General features: G+C 39.1%; 2 protein-coding genes across 2 annotated transcripts in view; one reads left to right on the top strand and one right to left on the bottom strand.

Annotated features, from left to right (window-relative positions):
• GFM1 (G elongation factor mitochondrial 1) overlaps window positions 1-2251 on the top strand; it is a 39268-nt gene extending 37017 nt beyond the window's left edge. The window contains exons 16-18 of the mRNA XM_033133449.1: window positions 571-731; window positions 1642-1695; window positions 1901-2251. Coding sequence (XP_032989340.1) covers window positions 571-731; window positions 1642-1695; window positions 1901-2032 — 347 coding nt within the window. The 3' untranslated portion in view covers window positions 2033-2251. The remainder of the gene's footprint in view (window positions 1-570; window positions 732-1641; window positions 1696-1900) is intronic.
• A 6377-nt stretch (window positions 2252-8628) lies between these two features.
• The window catches only part of RARRES1 (retinoic acid receptor responder 1), a 31200-nt gene continuing 26401 nt past the window's right edge, over window positions 8629-13427 (bottom strand). The window contains exons 5-6 of the mRNA XM_033129296.1: window positions 10813-10875; window positions 8629-10730 (exon numbers count right to left, since the gene is read on the bottom strand). Coding sequence (XP_032985187.1) covers window positions 10581-10730; window positions 10813-10875 — 213 coding nt within the window. The 3' untranslated portion in view covers window positions 8629-10580. The remainder of the gene's footprint in view (window positions 10731-10812; window positions 10876-13427) is intronic.

Genomic DNA, 13427 nt, shown 5'->3' with positions numbered 1-13427 from the left:
TATTAAAATTGTTCACCCTAGGAAAGAAAGACAGACCTCAGGCATGACTCGATTATTGTCTCCACATAGATGAAGGGCACCCTCCTCTTCACTCCTGCTGGTGATACAGGTCGTTTTCATATAGTTAAAAACAATTGTCTGCCAGGGACCAACAAGAAAGAATTGGTGTACCTTGGTCAGAGACCTACCAGTTAGTGTCATTACTCTTGAACGTTTTCAGAAAGAGAGAATAAGTAACTCTCAACTACCGGTACATGATTTAGATGGTAAAGGACTTCATTGAATGTAGTTTTAAGATTCCTTTTATATTATCCTCTGCAGCTTAATCATTTTTAAGGATAAAAATGTGGTAATGGAAATACTAAAGCTAAGTTTTGTCTTAGTGGAAATTCCATTTAGAAGAGTGACTGTTACTGCTACCAGAAAAATGAGTCCCGATTTTAACCTCATCATTTGAGTGTGTATGCTTGGGAGAACACACACTGTGTCTCCCTTTTGTATACTTGGATAGAAAAGAATTACAGTTCGTTTAAAGGTTAACAAATTAATTATTTTTTTTTTTAAATCCAGCCTTGGCAAATGCGACATTATGTATTCTTGAACCTGTCATGTCTGTGGAAGTTATAGCCCCAAATGAATTTCAGGGACCAGTAATTGCAGGAATTAACCGGCGCCATGGGGTAATCACAGGACAAGATGGAATCGAGGGCTATTTTACAGTGTATGCAGATGTAAGTACTATTGGTCACTTGACAATCTTGCTTTTATTAACCACAAGAGGAAATTAGAGTTAGCTTTTGTTTTTGGAGATTGTAGAGAAAATTGACACATTTCCCTGGCTATTTGAGTATTGGATTACATACCGAGGGTGCCAAAAATATGTATACACATGACTTGTATTCATCTTTTGTTATCAGTACATATTGATATTACAATTTCAATGCAGTTTTTTTTTCCTTTCTTAAAATGTATATACATTTTTTTTGGCACCCTCTGTATATGTGGCAATTTCTACAAAATTTGCTGTTAGAGCAACTGTGAAGTGCAAAGGCAAAAATAAGATTCATTTCATGTAGGCTTTTGTGAATGTTATTTTCTTAGATGTGTAGTTACCTTTTCTTTCTCATTATAGCGTTATTTGCATAGCTCCTTTATTACGTTATCTCTAATTTTGGGGGATAATATTTTATTCCTTTTCCTGTACCTTGCTTGACTTAAAACTCGTGAGAGAAAGTGTTTATCACATTCTGTAAGGCTTCCTAGAAAATACCGCCATCAGCATTATCATCGCAGTGTCCAAAGGAAAGTTGTATTAACATTTTCACAGCAGAAACACTTCGAAATGCTTGAGCTTTGGCCAGAGAGTGGAGTGGGGATGAGGAGGGAAGCGTGTCAGTGATGTCTACTCTGTGAAACGAAAGATTTAGTTTCTTTCTAGTTGTGACTGTCAAATTTATTTTCAAATAGGGTTTCTACTTGCAGTGAAACAAAAATGTTTCTCTTTGGCTTTCAATTCTTTTAAACTAAGAATTGTTAGTAGAAACCTAAGTCTGAAGCAATTAAATGGCTAAGGCTTCCCTGTATTTTCCTCAAATATTTTTCAGTAAACAATGCTAAAATATCTACTGTGTTTATTTCCAGGTCCCTCTAAATGATATGTTTGGTTATTCCACTGAACTTAGGTCATGCACAGAGGTAAGCAAGTGTTGCAGTTTTACTTTAGTGCTCTATAAGAGACTGCCCTACAAAATGATCAAATTTGTGAACTCTTGTGTTTGCATGACTTTACTTGATAGTTATATATATATATACACATATATATGTATATATATATGTATGTATATATTTGTATTTATATTTTTAAAAATCTGGGGTTTTTTGTTTGTTTTTTAACTCCCAGGGCAAGGGAGAATACACAATGGAGTACTGCAGATATCAGCCATGTTCACCATCCACACAAGAGGACCTCATTAATAAGTATTTGGAAGCTACAGGTCAACTTGCTGCAAAAAAAGGAAAAGCCAAGAACTAACTTTAGTCACTTTACGTTGATGAACTTTAACTGAATCTGCAAGGTTTAGATACTTGAATGGATTCTAGTGGAATGAATTCAGGCAGAAACAAGAAATTTCAGAAGCCCTTTCTGTTAAACTTAGGAAGGTCTATTATATCAAAGTTAATTCTGTGTATATCTCAACTATATTGACTGATTTTATAGTTCATTAAAGCTCAAATAAAATATTACTGAAATATATTCAATATTTATTTTAATGGAGGAAGAGACTTCTATCAATTGTACTTCTAAGTTTAGAATGTGTGCAAACTTCCTTTTCAAATTTTTTGTCATAAGTATTTTATTAGGTAGGTGCAGAAGTAATTGCGGTTTTTGCATTTTTTTTTTTACTCTTTTAAACCGCAATTACTTTTGCACCAACCTAATAACATAGAAAAGCTGAAAAACAATACAAAGAACAGCCATAAACCTTCCGTCTAAACTCAACAACTAACAATTTTGTTAACAGTTCATTAATCAGATAATAATTTGTTTTGTCATATTTGCTTTATTTGTTTCTCTGTCATCCATCTACGTATGTCTCAAACTTTTATATTTTTAATTTTTAAAAAATTATTGTTTTGCTAAACACTTGAATGTGACTTGCAAATATCATGACACTTCTTAGAGTGTCATCTTTTTTAAGATTTTTATTAAAATATAGCTAACATACAATATTATATTAGTTTCAGGGGTACACCATAGTTATTGAATATTTATATGCCTAAAGAAGTGATCACCGTGGTAAGTCCAGCAACCATTTGACACCATACTATGCTATCACAATATTATTGACTGTATTCCCTATGCTGTACATCACATCCCCATGACATTTCAGGTGTACATAGTAGTTAGACATTCATATAATTTAAGATGTGATTCCTCTCACTAGTCTAGTACCCACCTGGCACTATACATAGTTATTACCATATCATTGACTATATTCCCTATGCTTTACTTTGCACTCCTATAACTCCTTTGTAACTACCAATTTGTACTTCTTAATCCCTTCCCCTTTTTTCACCCACATCTTGAACCACCCCCATCCATCTGGCAACCATCAAAATGTTCTTGGTATCTATGGGCTTGTGTCTGTTTTGATTGTTAATTTTGTTCTTAGATTCCACATATAAGCAAAATCACATTGCATCCGTCTTTCTCTGTCTGACACTCCACTCAGCACAATTCCCCCAGATCTATGCATGCCACCTCAGATGGCAAGAACCCATTTCTTTTCATGTCTAAGGAATACTCCACTGTATATATGTACCACCTCTTTATCCATTCTACCATTGACAGAAACCCAAGCTGCCTCCACATCTTGGCCATTGAAAAAAATGCTGCAATGAGCATATGGATGCACATGTGCCCTCAAGCATTTTGGGTTTCTTCAGATAAATACCCTGAAGTAGGAATACTGGGTCCTTCATTGTCTCCTGTTAGAGTCTTTGTTTTAAAGTCTATTTTGTCTGGTATAGGTATTATTACTCCTGATTTTTTTGTGTGTGGTGTTTTTTTTTCATTTCCATTTTCATGAAATATTTCTCCATCCCTTTACTTTCTGTCTGTGTGTCTTTCAATCTGAAGTGATTCTCTTGTGGGCAGCATATGTAAGGGTTTTGTTTTCTTATCCATTCAAACACTCTGTGTCTTTTGATTGAAGCATGAAAGTAATTGTTGACAAATACATAGATATTGCCATTTTATTATTCATAATTTTGATTTTTTTTTTCCATCTGAAAGAAGTCCCTCTAAGATTCCTTGTAATACTGGTTTGGTGGTGATGAACTGTTTTAGCTTTTTTTCCTCTGGGAAGCTCTTTATCTGACCTTTGATTTCAATTGATAGCCTTACTGGGTAGAGTAGTCTTGGCTATTGTTCCTGGCTTTTCATCACATTGAATATTTTGTGCCAATCCCTCTTGGCCTGCAAAGTTTCTGTTGAGAAATCAACTGACAGTCTTAGGGAAGCTCCCTTATAAGTTACTAGGTGCCTTTCTCTTGCTGCTTTTAGGATTCTCTCTTTGTCTTTAACCTTTGCCATTTTCATTGTCATATGTCTTGGCGTGGGCCTGTTTTGGGTTCTCTTGTACACTTCCTGGACTCTCCCAAACAGTCTCCTGTTTGGGACTCTGTGCACTTCCTGGACTTGTTTGTCTGTTTCTTTCGCCAGGTTAAGAAAGTTTTCAGTCATTTCTTCAAGTAGATTCTCAACCCCTTGCTCTCTCTCTTCTCCTTCTGGTACTCCCTATGATGAGAATGTTGTTACTCTTGGTGTTGTCTCAGAGGTCTGTTAAGCTGTGCTCATTTGGGGGGATTCTTTTATCTTTTTGCTGTTCCAATTGGGTGTTTTCTGCTTCCTTGTCTTCCAAATCGCTGATTCAGTCCTCTGCTTCATGCATGTAGTCTGCTGGGGCTTCCTTCTAGTGCATTCTTCTTTTGAGTTATTGTTCTTCACTCTGGCTTGTTCTTTTTTATGGTTTCTACATCCTTTTTTATGCTTGCTGTCTCTTTGATGCAGTTGTTACTAAGTTCCTTGAACATCCTTATAGTCATTGTTTTGAACTCTGTCTCTGGTAGGTTGCTTACCTCCATTTCGTTTGGTTCTTTTTCTGGATTTTTCTCCTGTTCTTTCATTTGGGACACATTTCTTTGTTTCCTCATTTTGGCTGCCTTTCTGCGTTTGTTTCTATGTAGTAGGTAGATCTGCTCTGTCTCCCAGTCTTGGCCAGGTGGCCTAATGTAGTAGGAGCCCAGGTCCCCATGGCAGGGTCTCCTTGGTTACCTGCTCCGGGTGCTCCAGGAGTGTCACTTGGGTGGATTGTGTGTGTCCTCCTGTTATAGTCGAGCCTTGATTACTGTTGACATATCAGTGAGTGGGACTGCCCCTCAGGCTGACTGGCTGTGGGGTTTGGCCATGTCCGCAGCTTATGGGCTGCTGTGCAGGGGCCTTACCCCACTGAGTGGGATTCACAGCAGCGGGCTCTGGTGCCTGTTGTAGGTGCCGCTTGTGAGGCTAATTGGGCAGTGCTCTGCTGTGATCTGAAGCCAACCTCCAAGTATGTTGGTTCTGGGGCCTCCTGGCCGGGCCTCCAGTGCAGGCCCAGGTTACCCAATGCTTATGACTGTTCAGGGAATTCCTAGTAGGAGCTACAAAGCAATCTGCAGTTGTTTACTGCCAGTGCTAAACCTGGAGGCATGTGGGAGAGGCCACACTGCAAACCAAGGACGTTTGCCACCAATGTCAGGCCTGGGGTAGCTCCACAAAAAGCCAGGACACCCTGAGACCTGCTGCCACGTGCCAGATCCCTTAAGGTTCAGCCACTGATAGAGCCTCATGCGGTATGTGGGTTGGGTGAGGCAGGGTCTCAGAGTCACTATAGTGGTAAGAGGTATGGTTACCAGGTTAATGTAAATTCTGGTTTGGTGCCAGTGCTGAACCTGGATCTACTCAGCAATAGTCTCAGAGCACACGGAGGCCAGTTCCTGCTCACCGGGGTCCTGCCAGTCTTCTCCAGTAGTTTGCCAAGAAAGAGTGCAGTGCAGGTGGGGCTGGCTGATCAAGGAGAAAGTGTCTCCAGCTGGGGGAGTTGGGTAGGGTGGGGTCCCATTACTCAGCAGGGTGGAGCAACAGAGCTCACCAGGCCAATCAGATTCAGATTTGGCTGTAAGCGTAGGAGGCGGGATCAACACAAAGATGACACCACCTGCCAGCTGCACGGGCGGGCGGAAGACCACTCACAGGAAAAATGTCAACTGCCCTCCAGTAGTTGCCTCAAAGCCACACACCTCAGTCGGCCCCCCTCCCATCCCTCCACCCCCGTCATGTGTGTCTGATGCCTCTCGAGTCATGTCCCTCCACCGGAGCTCAAGGTGAGTGCCTGTGAGCGAGTGAGTCTGAGTGCAGGCCCTCTAAGAGGACATCTGGGTTTCCCACAGCCTCTGTCCCACCCGGATGGTTGGAATCCCCACTGTTTTTCACAGCCAGATGTGGGGGCTGCTCTTCCCAGCACCAGCATTCTGGGCTGGGGAGCCTGTTATGGGGGCCTGGGTCCCTTGCTCCTGGCGAGGGGAACCTCAGCACCTGAGATATCTGTCCTGATTCTCAACCACCACACGGAGGTTTGGGTCCTGTTCCATGTCTCTGCCCCTCCTACCAGTCTCGACATGGCTTCTTTATATTTTTAGTAATAGGACTTCTGTTCAGGTAGACTTCAGATTGTTCTATAATTTAGTTGTAATATTAATGTGTTCACAGAAGGACGCAGGCACAGTGTTGATCTACTCCGCCGTCTTGGATCTCTCAGGAGTCACCTTTTAACAGGCAGGACTTTTTTTAAAGTGAGGATTGCATACAATCTTAATAGAGACCATTTTTCAGGTTCTTCATTGCAATCAGCTCTATATAAAACAGCTTAGAAATTTAAAATGCCAGCTAAATTTCGAGCTGTTTTATATAGAGTTGATTGCTTCAGTTTGCTTCCGCAAATTTGTAGCTGCCTGTTTTCAGGAGTTTAAATGTTACTTTCTTGTGGACCTGTGAGTTGAGAAATAGATCCTTGCATATGCTATTCTTGTCTACGTTCATCTATGTTTCTGCAGCTCTAAATAATACAACATAATTTTTAGAGTTCCTGCCTAGTCAGTTTCCTGCAACTACTAATGCTGGTTGAACTTGAGTCTGTTGGAATTTATCATGTATTGTATTCATTGAGATTGTGAAAGAACAAATGTTAAGTTTTTGTTTTTAGAATGAACTGGACTCCTTGGCAATTCTACCATATTGTTCAGAATTGCTTCATTCAAAAATCATCTGATGTGATAGATAGCCTAATTCTTTTCTTTAGTAAATAATAGAAACAAAAAGCTATTTTAAATTCCTTTGCTTTTCTTGATTTATAGATTGGCTTTATAACATAAGGTTTCAAGAAAAAAAATATTTTTTTAGAAGTATTGAGTACATTTTCAAGGCATTTGCTAAGTGCTTTAAATGCACTATCTAGTTTAGTTTTCTCAACCCTATGAAAGTAGGTAATGTCCATTCTGTAATAAAGAAGCTAAAGCACAGAGAAGGTGAATAACTTGACCAAGACCACATAATTTACTAGGTTTTCAATTGATAATTTAGTTATAACTATTCATCATCCCAAGTGCATTTTCCCCATAAATATGTCTGGTGCTACAATAGCATCAAGCCTGAAAAATACTGTGTTGGCATTTCATCAGTATCATGCTATTTGCAATGATTTAGAATATTGTTCCTGATGAGGAAATGGAATTTAGAATTTAGTATAGTTCTTCTGGCTATTACCAGCAGACAGAAATATTAGAAGTAAGATAAATTTTGATGCTTTAACTTGTTAAAATTGTGTTTATAAGGATATAGTGTCAGAAAAGTGCCTAGATAGCTAACCCAACACCAACATTTTCTAGGCAACGACACAGGCCCAGTTGGTGGGAGTAACTATAGTAGGATAACATCGGGCAGACCCGGGACCAGACGCACCTCTTGCTAAGTCATCAGTTTGCTTATAGGTGGTAGAGAGTATGTACCGCCAAAGTCTGTAACAAGAAAGAAATTAATGAGACTATTCATAAATGAGGATTTTTTTTTATACTCTATTATGAGGGATAATTGTTGGCTAATTTAAAGAAAGACAGTATGACTTGTGTTGGAAAATGGCAGCAGCCCTAGGCAGTGTTGCCCTGATTACCAGCGGTGGCCACACTGTTAAATTAATCACCTGGGGAGCTTTAAACAGAAACACCCAGGCCAACCCCTAGATATTCTGATTCTCTGGATCAAGATCAAAAGTTTTCCACGTGATTATAATGTACAGGTTCAAGACCATGGCAGTACTGCCTGCACCTCCAACACGTGAAATGGAAGGTTTATTCAGGTGTGTGCTATTATTAATATTCTTTTGTGTGGAGTTTGGGCTAATGGTTCTTAGTTTGATAACTACCTTTGAAGAAATACAGTCAATTTTTCCCCCCTTTTTCCGCACCTGCCCCAGTTCAAGCCCTCGTTTCTTAGTCTAGTTGCGTAGGACAGCTCCCCAGCTGTTCATGGCAGCACACAGCAGCCCACAACCTCCGGCTGCTCAACGCAGCTAAGCTCCACGGAGAGCTGTTGTTCACAATCTTAGCTGTAGAGGGTGCAGCTTGCTGGCCCATGTGGGAATCGAACCAGTGACTTCCGCGTTAGGAGCAGGGTGCTCCAACCACCTGAGCCACTGGACTGGCCCCATACAGTCAATTTTTTGTTACCACTTTCCTCCTTGCTCACTCTCAGATTTTTAATTGTGAAATCACTAAAATGTGGTAAACTCTAAAGTTTTAGGATTTTTTTTATTTTAATTTTTTTGACATCTGGATGAGCCTTAAAATTGATGGCAATAAAACTAGGCAGCCACCAGGCAGTAGTAAATTGTGACATGTAGGAGCATGTTCCTTTGTAGAAGACAGCTATTTGCACTGCTAAGTAACTATAAATGATTGGATTAGAGCTTTAATTGCTGCTTAAAGTGACTTCAAATAAATAACACTGGAGTGCATTATCGAAATAGTTAATTGTATTTAAGGCAATTTATTGTGAGCTTTCATTCATTTATCCATTCAAATAAGTACCAGGCAGCATGTTAGGTAATTGTATCACTTTGAAAGCTAGGAAAAATCACAGAACAGGTTCCGAGAAAAATTGATGTAATAAACTCATATGTTATGAAGGACTATCATTCAAGGGCAAATACAGAAACTTCCAGATGACTTTCAGAAGAATGTAACTTCTAACAGCTCATACTTCAGGCAGGAAAAATGAAACTAAGTAGAATCAAAAGGAATGTAGACAAAATCCTGGTACTATTTTGTATGTCTTAAAATTCTGAAAGTTCTAAAGAGACCAGGAGTGATGCTGTATATAGCTTCTTGGCTCAGAGTGATTCAGAAGATACAGACTCTTAATGAAAAGAGGGAATTTAGAGTTTCTCATTTAATGTCAAGGAACGTGAAGTAATTTTCTCTGCTGTTAGCTAGCAAAATCAGTAGTAGTAAAATCAAATCAGCAATTTTAGAGTTTGTGCTAGAAAAGATGTTCTAATGGTGATACTGAGAAATTTGTAATTGGTTTAGCTTTTGTGGGTTTTGTAAATTCATAAATTAGGTAATTGTGTTTGTATGTTGCTGTATGTGTAGAATTCCCCCTTCATAATCTCTTATACTGAAATAAATCTGTTAGAAGATTACCTTAGAGACCTCTATTTGTGAGTCTAATCTCACTAATAAAAATGCTTTTATGAGGCTAAGTAAGACTCGCAAGCTGCAACCCCTTTCTAGCACTTAATGGGATACTAAAAGAGTGATTAAAGATCACAGGACATTGAATATGTTATTATAATGCTCTTGGGACCTTCTTTGAAGATTATTTAGGGAACTTCAGTTAGAGTTTATCATTTGGTTTTGTCATGATTGAATCATTGTAGATTGATCTTTTAGAAAAAGTATTTTTTCTGTGTTATGACATAGGTGGGAGATCTGATGTTTTCTTTAAATGATTGTTTTCAGTGCTTCAGTATCCTTACAGTTCTTTAAATCAAGTGGATGTTGTAAAGATGAATGCAAAGGGTTGGGGTTTTAATAGAAAAAATATATAAACTAGATCTAAAAAGTAAAAGTATCATCCATCTTATTTTTATTTTGTAAGAATCCACATCTTTAAATTTTTTCTCTTTGGTGTAAACTTTCCCAATTTTCTAATAGTGCAGACCTAAAAGTAATATTTTGGTATATTTTAAGGCTGATGCTTCCTAACCAATTATTGGCCAAGGAACCTGGCTAAAAGTTTTTAGACATGGATATAAGTGTTCTGTTAAACGATACTAATTTTCAGAGCAAGTGACGGCCATACTTCCTGGATCAATTATTCCTGCCTTGGGGAGGTACCGCACTGAATCCGATTACAATACATACTGTGTTTGCTTTTATAGACTACTTAGGCCAACACTGGGTGCAAGTTGTCCTTATAAATGAAAATTGTAAACACTTGTTATACTTACTTTCAGTTATATCACTGTTACATTTAACACATGTTTGAAGACACTCAGTTTTACCTGTGAGACGCTCTATATTTTTATTTGTGAAATATGAATTAAGCAATATTCAGAATTCATTTAATTCCAGGTTAGCACAAATTTTACCTACATAGATAAATCTCTACAAGCACATTTAAACATTTTATTTAGAAATATAAACATTTATTTAAAAGTAGCTATCAGTTAAAAAAGAATACTTGCTTGAAATCATAAAAAATAGTAAAATTCCTTTTAAACAGATAATATTTTTCCTACAATTTGCTTTCATTGAAATATATTATCTTTTAAAAATCTTGACATCTTTTAATTTTGAGTATCATAGGCTTTCCCGAATTATTAAAATGCCTTATACCTTAGCTATTTTAGTAGAATACTGATTTAGGCTACTTAGTACAGTCATTTTGTTTAGAATTTGGGATAAGCAGACTTTTTTTCTGTTCAGAAATTACTAAGCTCTGTCGGTGCCACAGCTGATCCTTCTTCAATTCCAGAGGCTTCTTCGGGTGTCTGCAGCCCATGACAGTGGTACTTCACTTTAAGTGGTTTGCCAGGGTACCACACCAAGTGAATACGACAGGGAATGATTTCCTAGGAAATAAAGAGTTCAAAAACATTATGATATGCAAAAACTTCTGGTGAAAACAATTCTATATATAATTTTGTGTTTTACCTGTGTTGGGAATTCATGGAGTAGAACAGTATAATCAAAATCAATTGCATTGTCATTTGTTTTCTAGAGAAAGAAAAAAAGAGTGAGTGTAATAAACAGGGTAGGTTTATATTAGCTCAGAATTTGGAAGGCTTATCTTAGATAAATTTTTGTGTTGAATGGATGCTTTGAATCTCCTGCTGCCTCTTTGATTTTAGCCTCATTTCCCTTTGGTAGTATCCTGCATCAAGATATGGAAGTCACTTACTGTTGTTTTATCACTGAGGTATATGAAAATCTCCTTAATGTCTATCATTTTTTCTCTCTAATGTTTGTGGGTTGTTTTTTGTTTTCCCCTTTCTTCCGCCTAACTCCCCACCCCCCACTCCGGTTCAAGCCCGATGTTTCTCAGTCTAGTTGTGCAGGGCGCAGCTCCCTGGCCCATGCTGGTATTATAAGCCTTGCGCTTCCCCGGACTGAGGCAGTCTGTGCTCACAGAAGCTCAAGGCAGCTCTCACCGGCTGCCAGCCGCAATAGCTCCCGGCCATTCATGGCGGCACATGGTGGCACACGGTAGCCCACGGCAGCTCACACCAACCTCTGGCTGCTCATGGCTGCCCAGCTCCAGGGAGAGCTGTTGTTCACAATCTTAGCTGTAGAGGGCGCAGCTCACTGGGCCATGTGGGAATTGAACCAGCGACCTCGGTGACAGGAGCACGGTGTTCCAACCACCTGAGCCACATGGCAGACCCATGTTTGTGGTTTTTGATCGAGGCTAAGGTCAGTGGGGACAGGGAGAATCTTTTGACAGGCTTAGGAACTCAATACTATATATGCACCTCAAGTTGATATGGTAGCCCTGGTATTCCAGGCAGTAAGACAAGGGGCAGGGCAACCAGGACTTCTAGAATGCCACCGTGAGCCAGGTTCTGTGCTAGGTACTTTATACATGTCTTCATGTAATGCTCCTGACTGCCTCGCAAGAGTGTGTATTATGAGCCTGGTTCTATAGGGGACGTAACAAGTATACAGCAAGTAAGTGACAAGTGGGGATTCAAACCTGGATCCACTGACTCCACCGCCCACATTCTTCCTTCCTTCCCACACTGCCTCTAACACCAGTGCCTGGATATGTATAGGGAGGCCAGCAGTCTTCCTCACCTCTCATTCACTTGATTCCTCTAAGTTTTACTAGTATCTAAACCAATTTCCTATTTTGTTTTCGACACTTCCTGGGTTATTTCTTTTATTTGGTGGGGGGCAGGGGTGGCATGGTGGGCAAGGGTGCTTATCCCTTTCTAGTAAAAATGGAAGAGAAGAAATAAAAAAAATAAACTCAACTTAGATTATAATTTTACTCTACCAGGTTTTTATTGAGACTATTAAAGAATATTAAAAAAGCAAAGACAAGCAAAAGAACTTGTCTCCCATTTGCTTCCATTGATGGAGATTTTTACCAGCCATGAAATTTCCAGCAGGTGGGGAGGGTGCTGGAGGGAGTAGATATAAGAGAGGACCTGGGTAGATCAGAAATTGACTGCTTTTCTATGGTGACTTTGCATCATTGGGTAGGTTTCCCTCCTGTCTGGCAGTGTACATGTGAAATGTTCAAAGCAAATATCTGTGGCACAAGCTGCCTGCAAAGTCAGAGAATTCATGAGAGAAAATTCAGTGTCTCTTTCATAAATGAACAATTTCCAGAGGCCCCGATGATCAACCGGGCATTGCTGGCTTTGGGAGTGTTTTTAGTCTTGCTTGACCCTCATTTGGTGACTATCTTGACCTTGGAAGGAAATGGTTCTCAGCAGGCTGCTGAGTTGTGTGATTTTTATCTCAGACTTCCGTGTTATCTGCACTGTTTTTCAAGGCCTGACTTAACCATGTATTGTTACAATTTAAAAACTAGTTTTACTTATAAACTTACAGTGCTTTTTCAGGTTAATGCCTTCTTACTGTTGTTGAAAGTAGCATTTCTGAAGGAGATCATGGCAGTCTCCAGATTTTGGGCAGAAAAGGAGGCAAGGCTTGAAACAAATGATGGGATTCCAACTCCATTTGACAAACTATTCTGCTAAATACACAGAGTGTTACCCATTTTTTAATACAAAAATTTGGATTATTATAAACCCCTGTTCCATTTAATGAAGACCTTCTTCAGTAAAGTGATTGAAGCAGACTCTCACATTTCTGTTTTTATGGATTCTTCCTCCTCCAGGAGAAAGCACCCTTAAACCCAATGAAAAAGCAGGGCTTATTAAAGAACTGCAGAGGGGACATTGCACATCCCAGCCTGCCAAGGTATTCCAGGCAGACCTCACCAAGTTGAGGTCTGCCAAGAAATCATTATTTTGAGTATTATTCAGAAATAATCTCCTTGGCTTCTATTCAAATCATCACAAATGTCAAATCCTTATAGTCCAAATTGATGACAATTCACTGTTACATTTTCTGGTAACTCAGCACTGTAATCTTCGGAGAGACATACTGGAAGTGTTTTGTTTGTCCCCTTTTACTTACTTGTAACCCCTCCCCTACTCCCCTTCCCCAAAAAAGAGAGAGAGTGATCCTTAGCAGAACCTGTGTGGTTTTAGTAGAGAGTAAGCCTAGGTTATTGACACATGCTATGAAAATAGATT

This window comes from Rhinolophus ferrumequinum, chromosome 2, assembly GCF_004115265.2.
Source record: "Rhinolophus ferrumequinum isolate MPI-CBG mRhiFer1 chromosome 2, mRhiFer1_v1.p, whole genome shotgun sequence".
In the NCBI taxonomy this organism is placed as follows: Eukaryota; Metazoa; Chordata; class Mammalia; order Chiroptera; family Rhinolophidae; genus Rhinolophus; species Rhinolophus ferrumequinum.
Note: the sequence above shows the minus strand (reverse complement) of the source record. Positions and strands in the feature narration are given on the sequence as shown.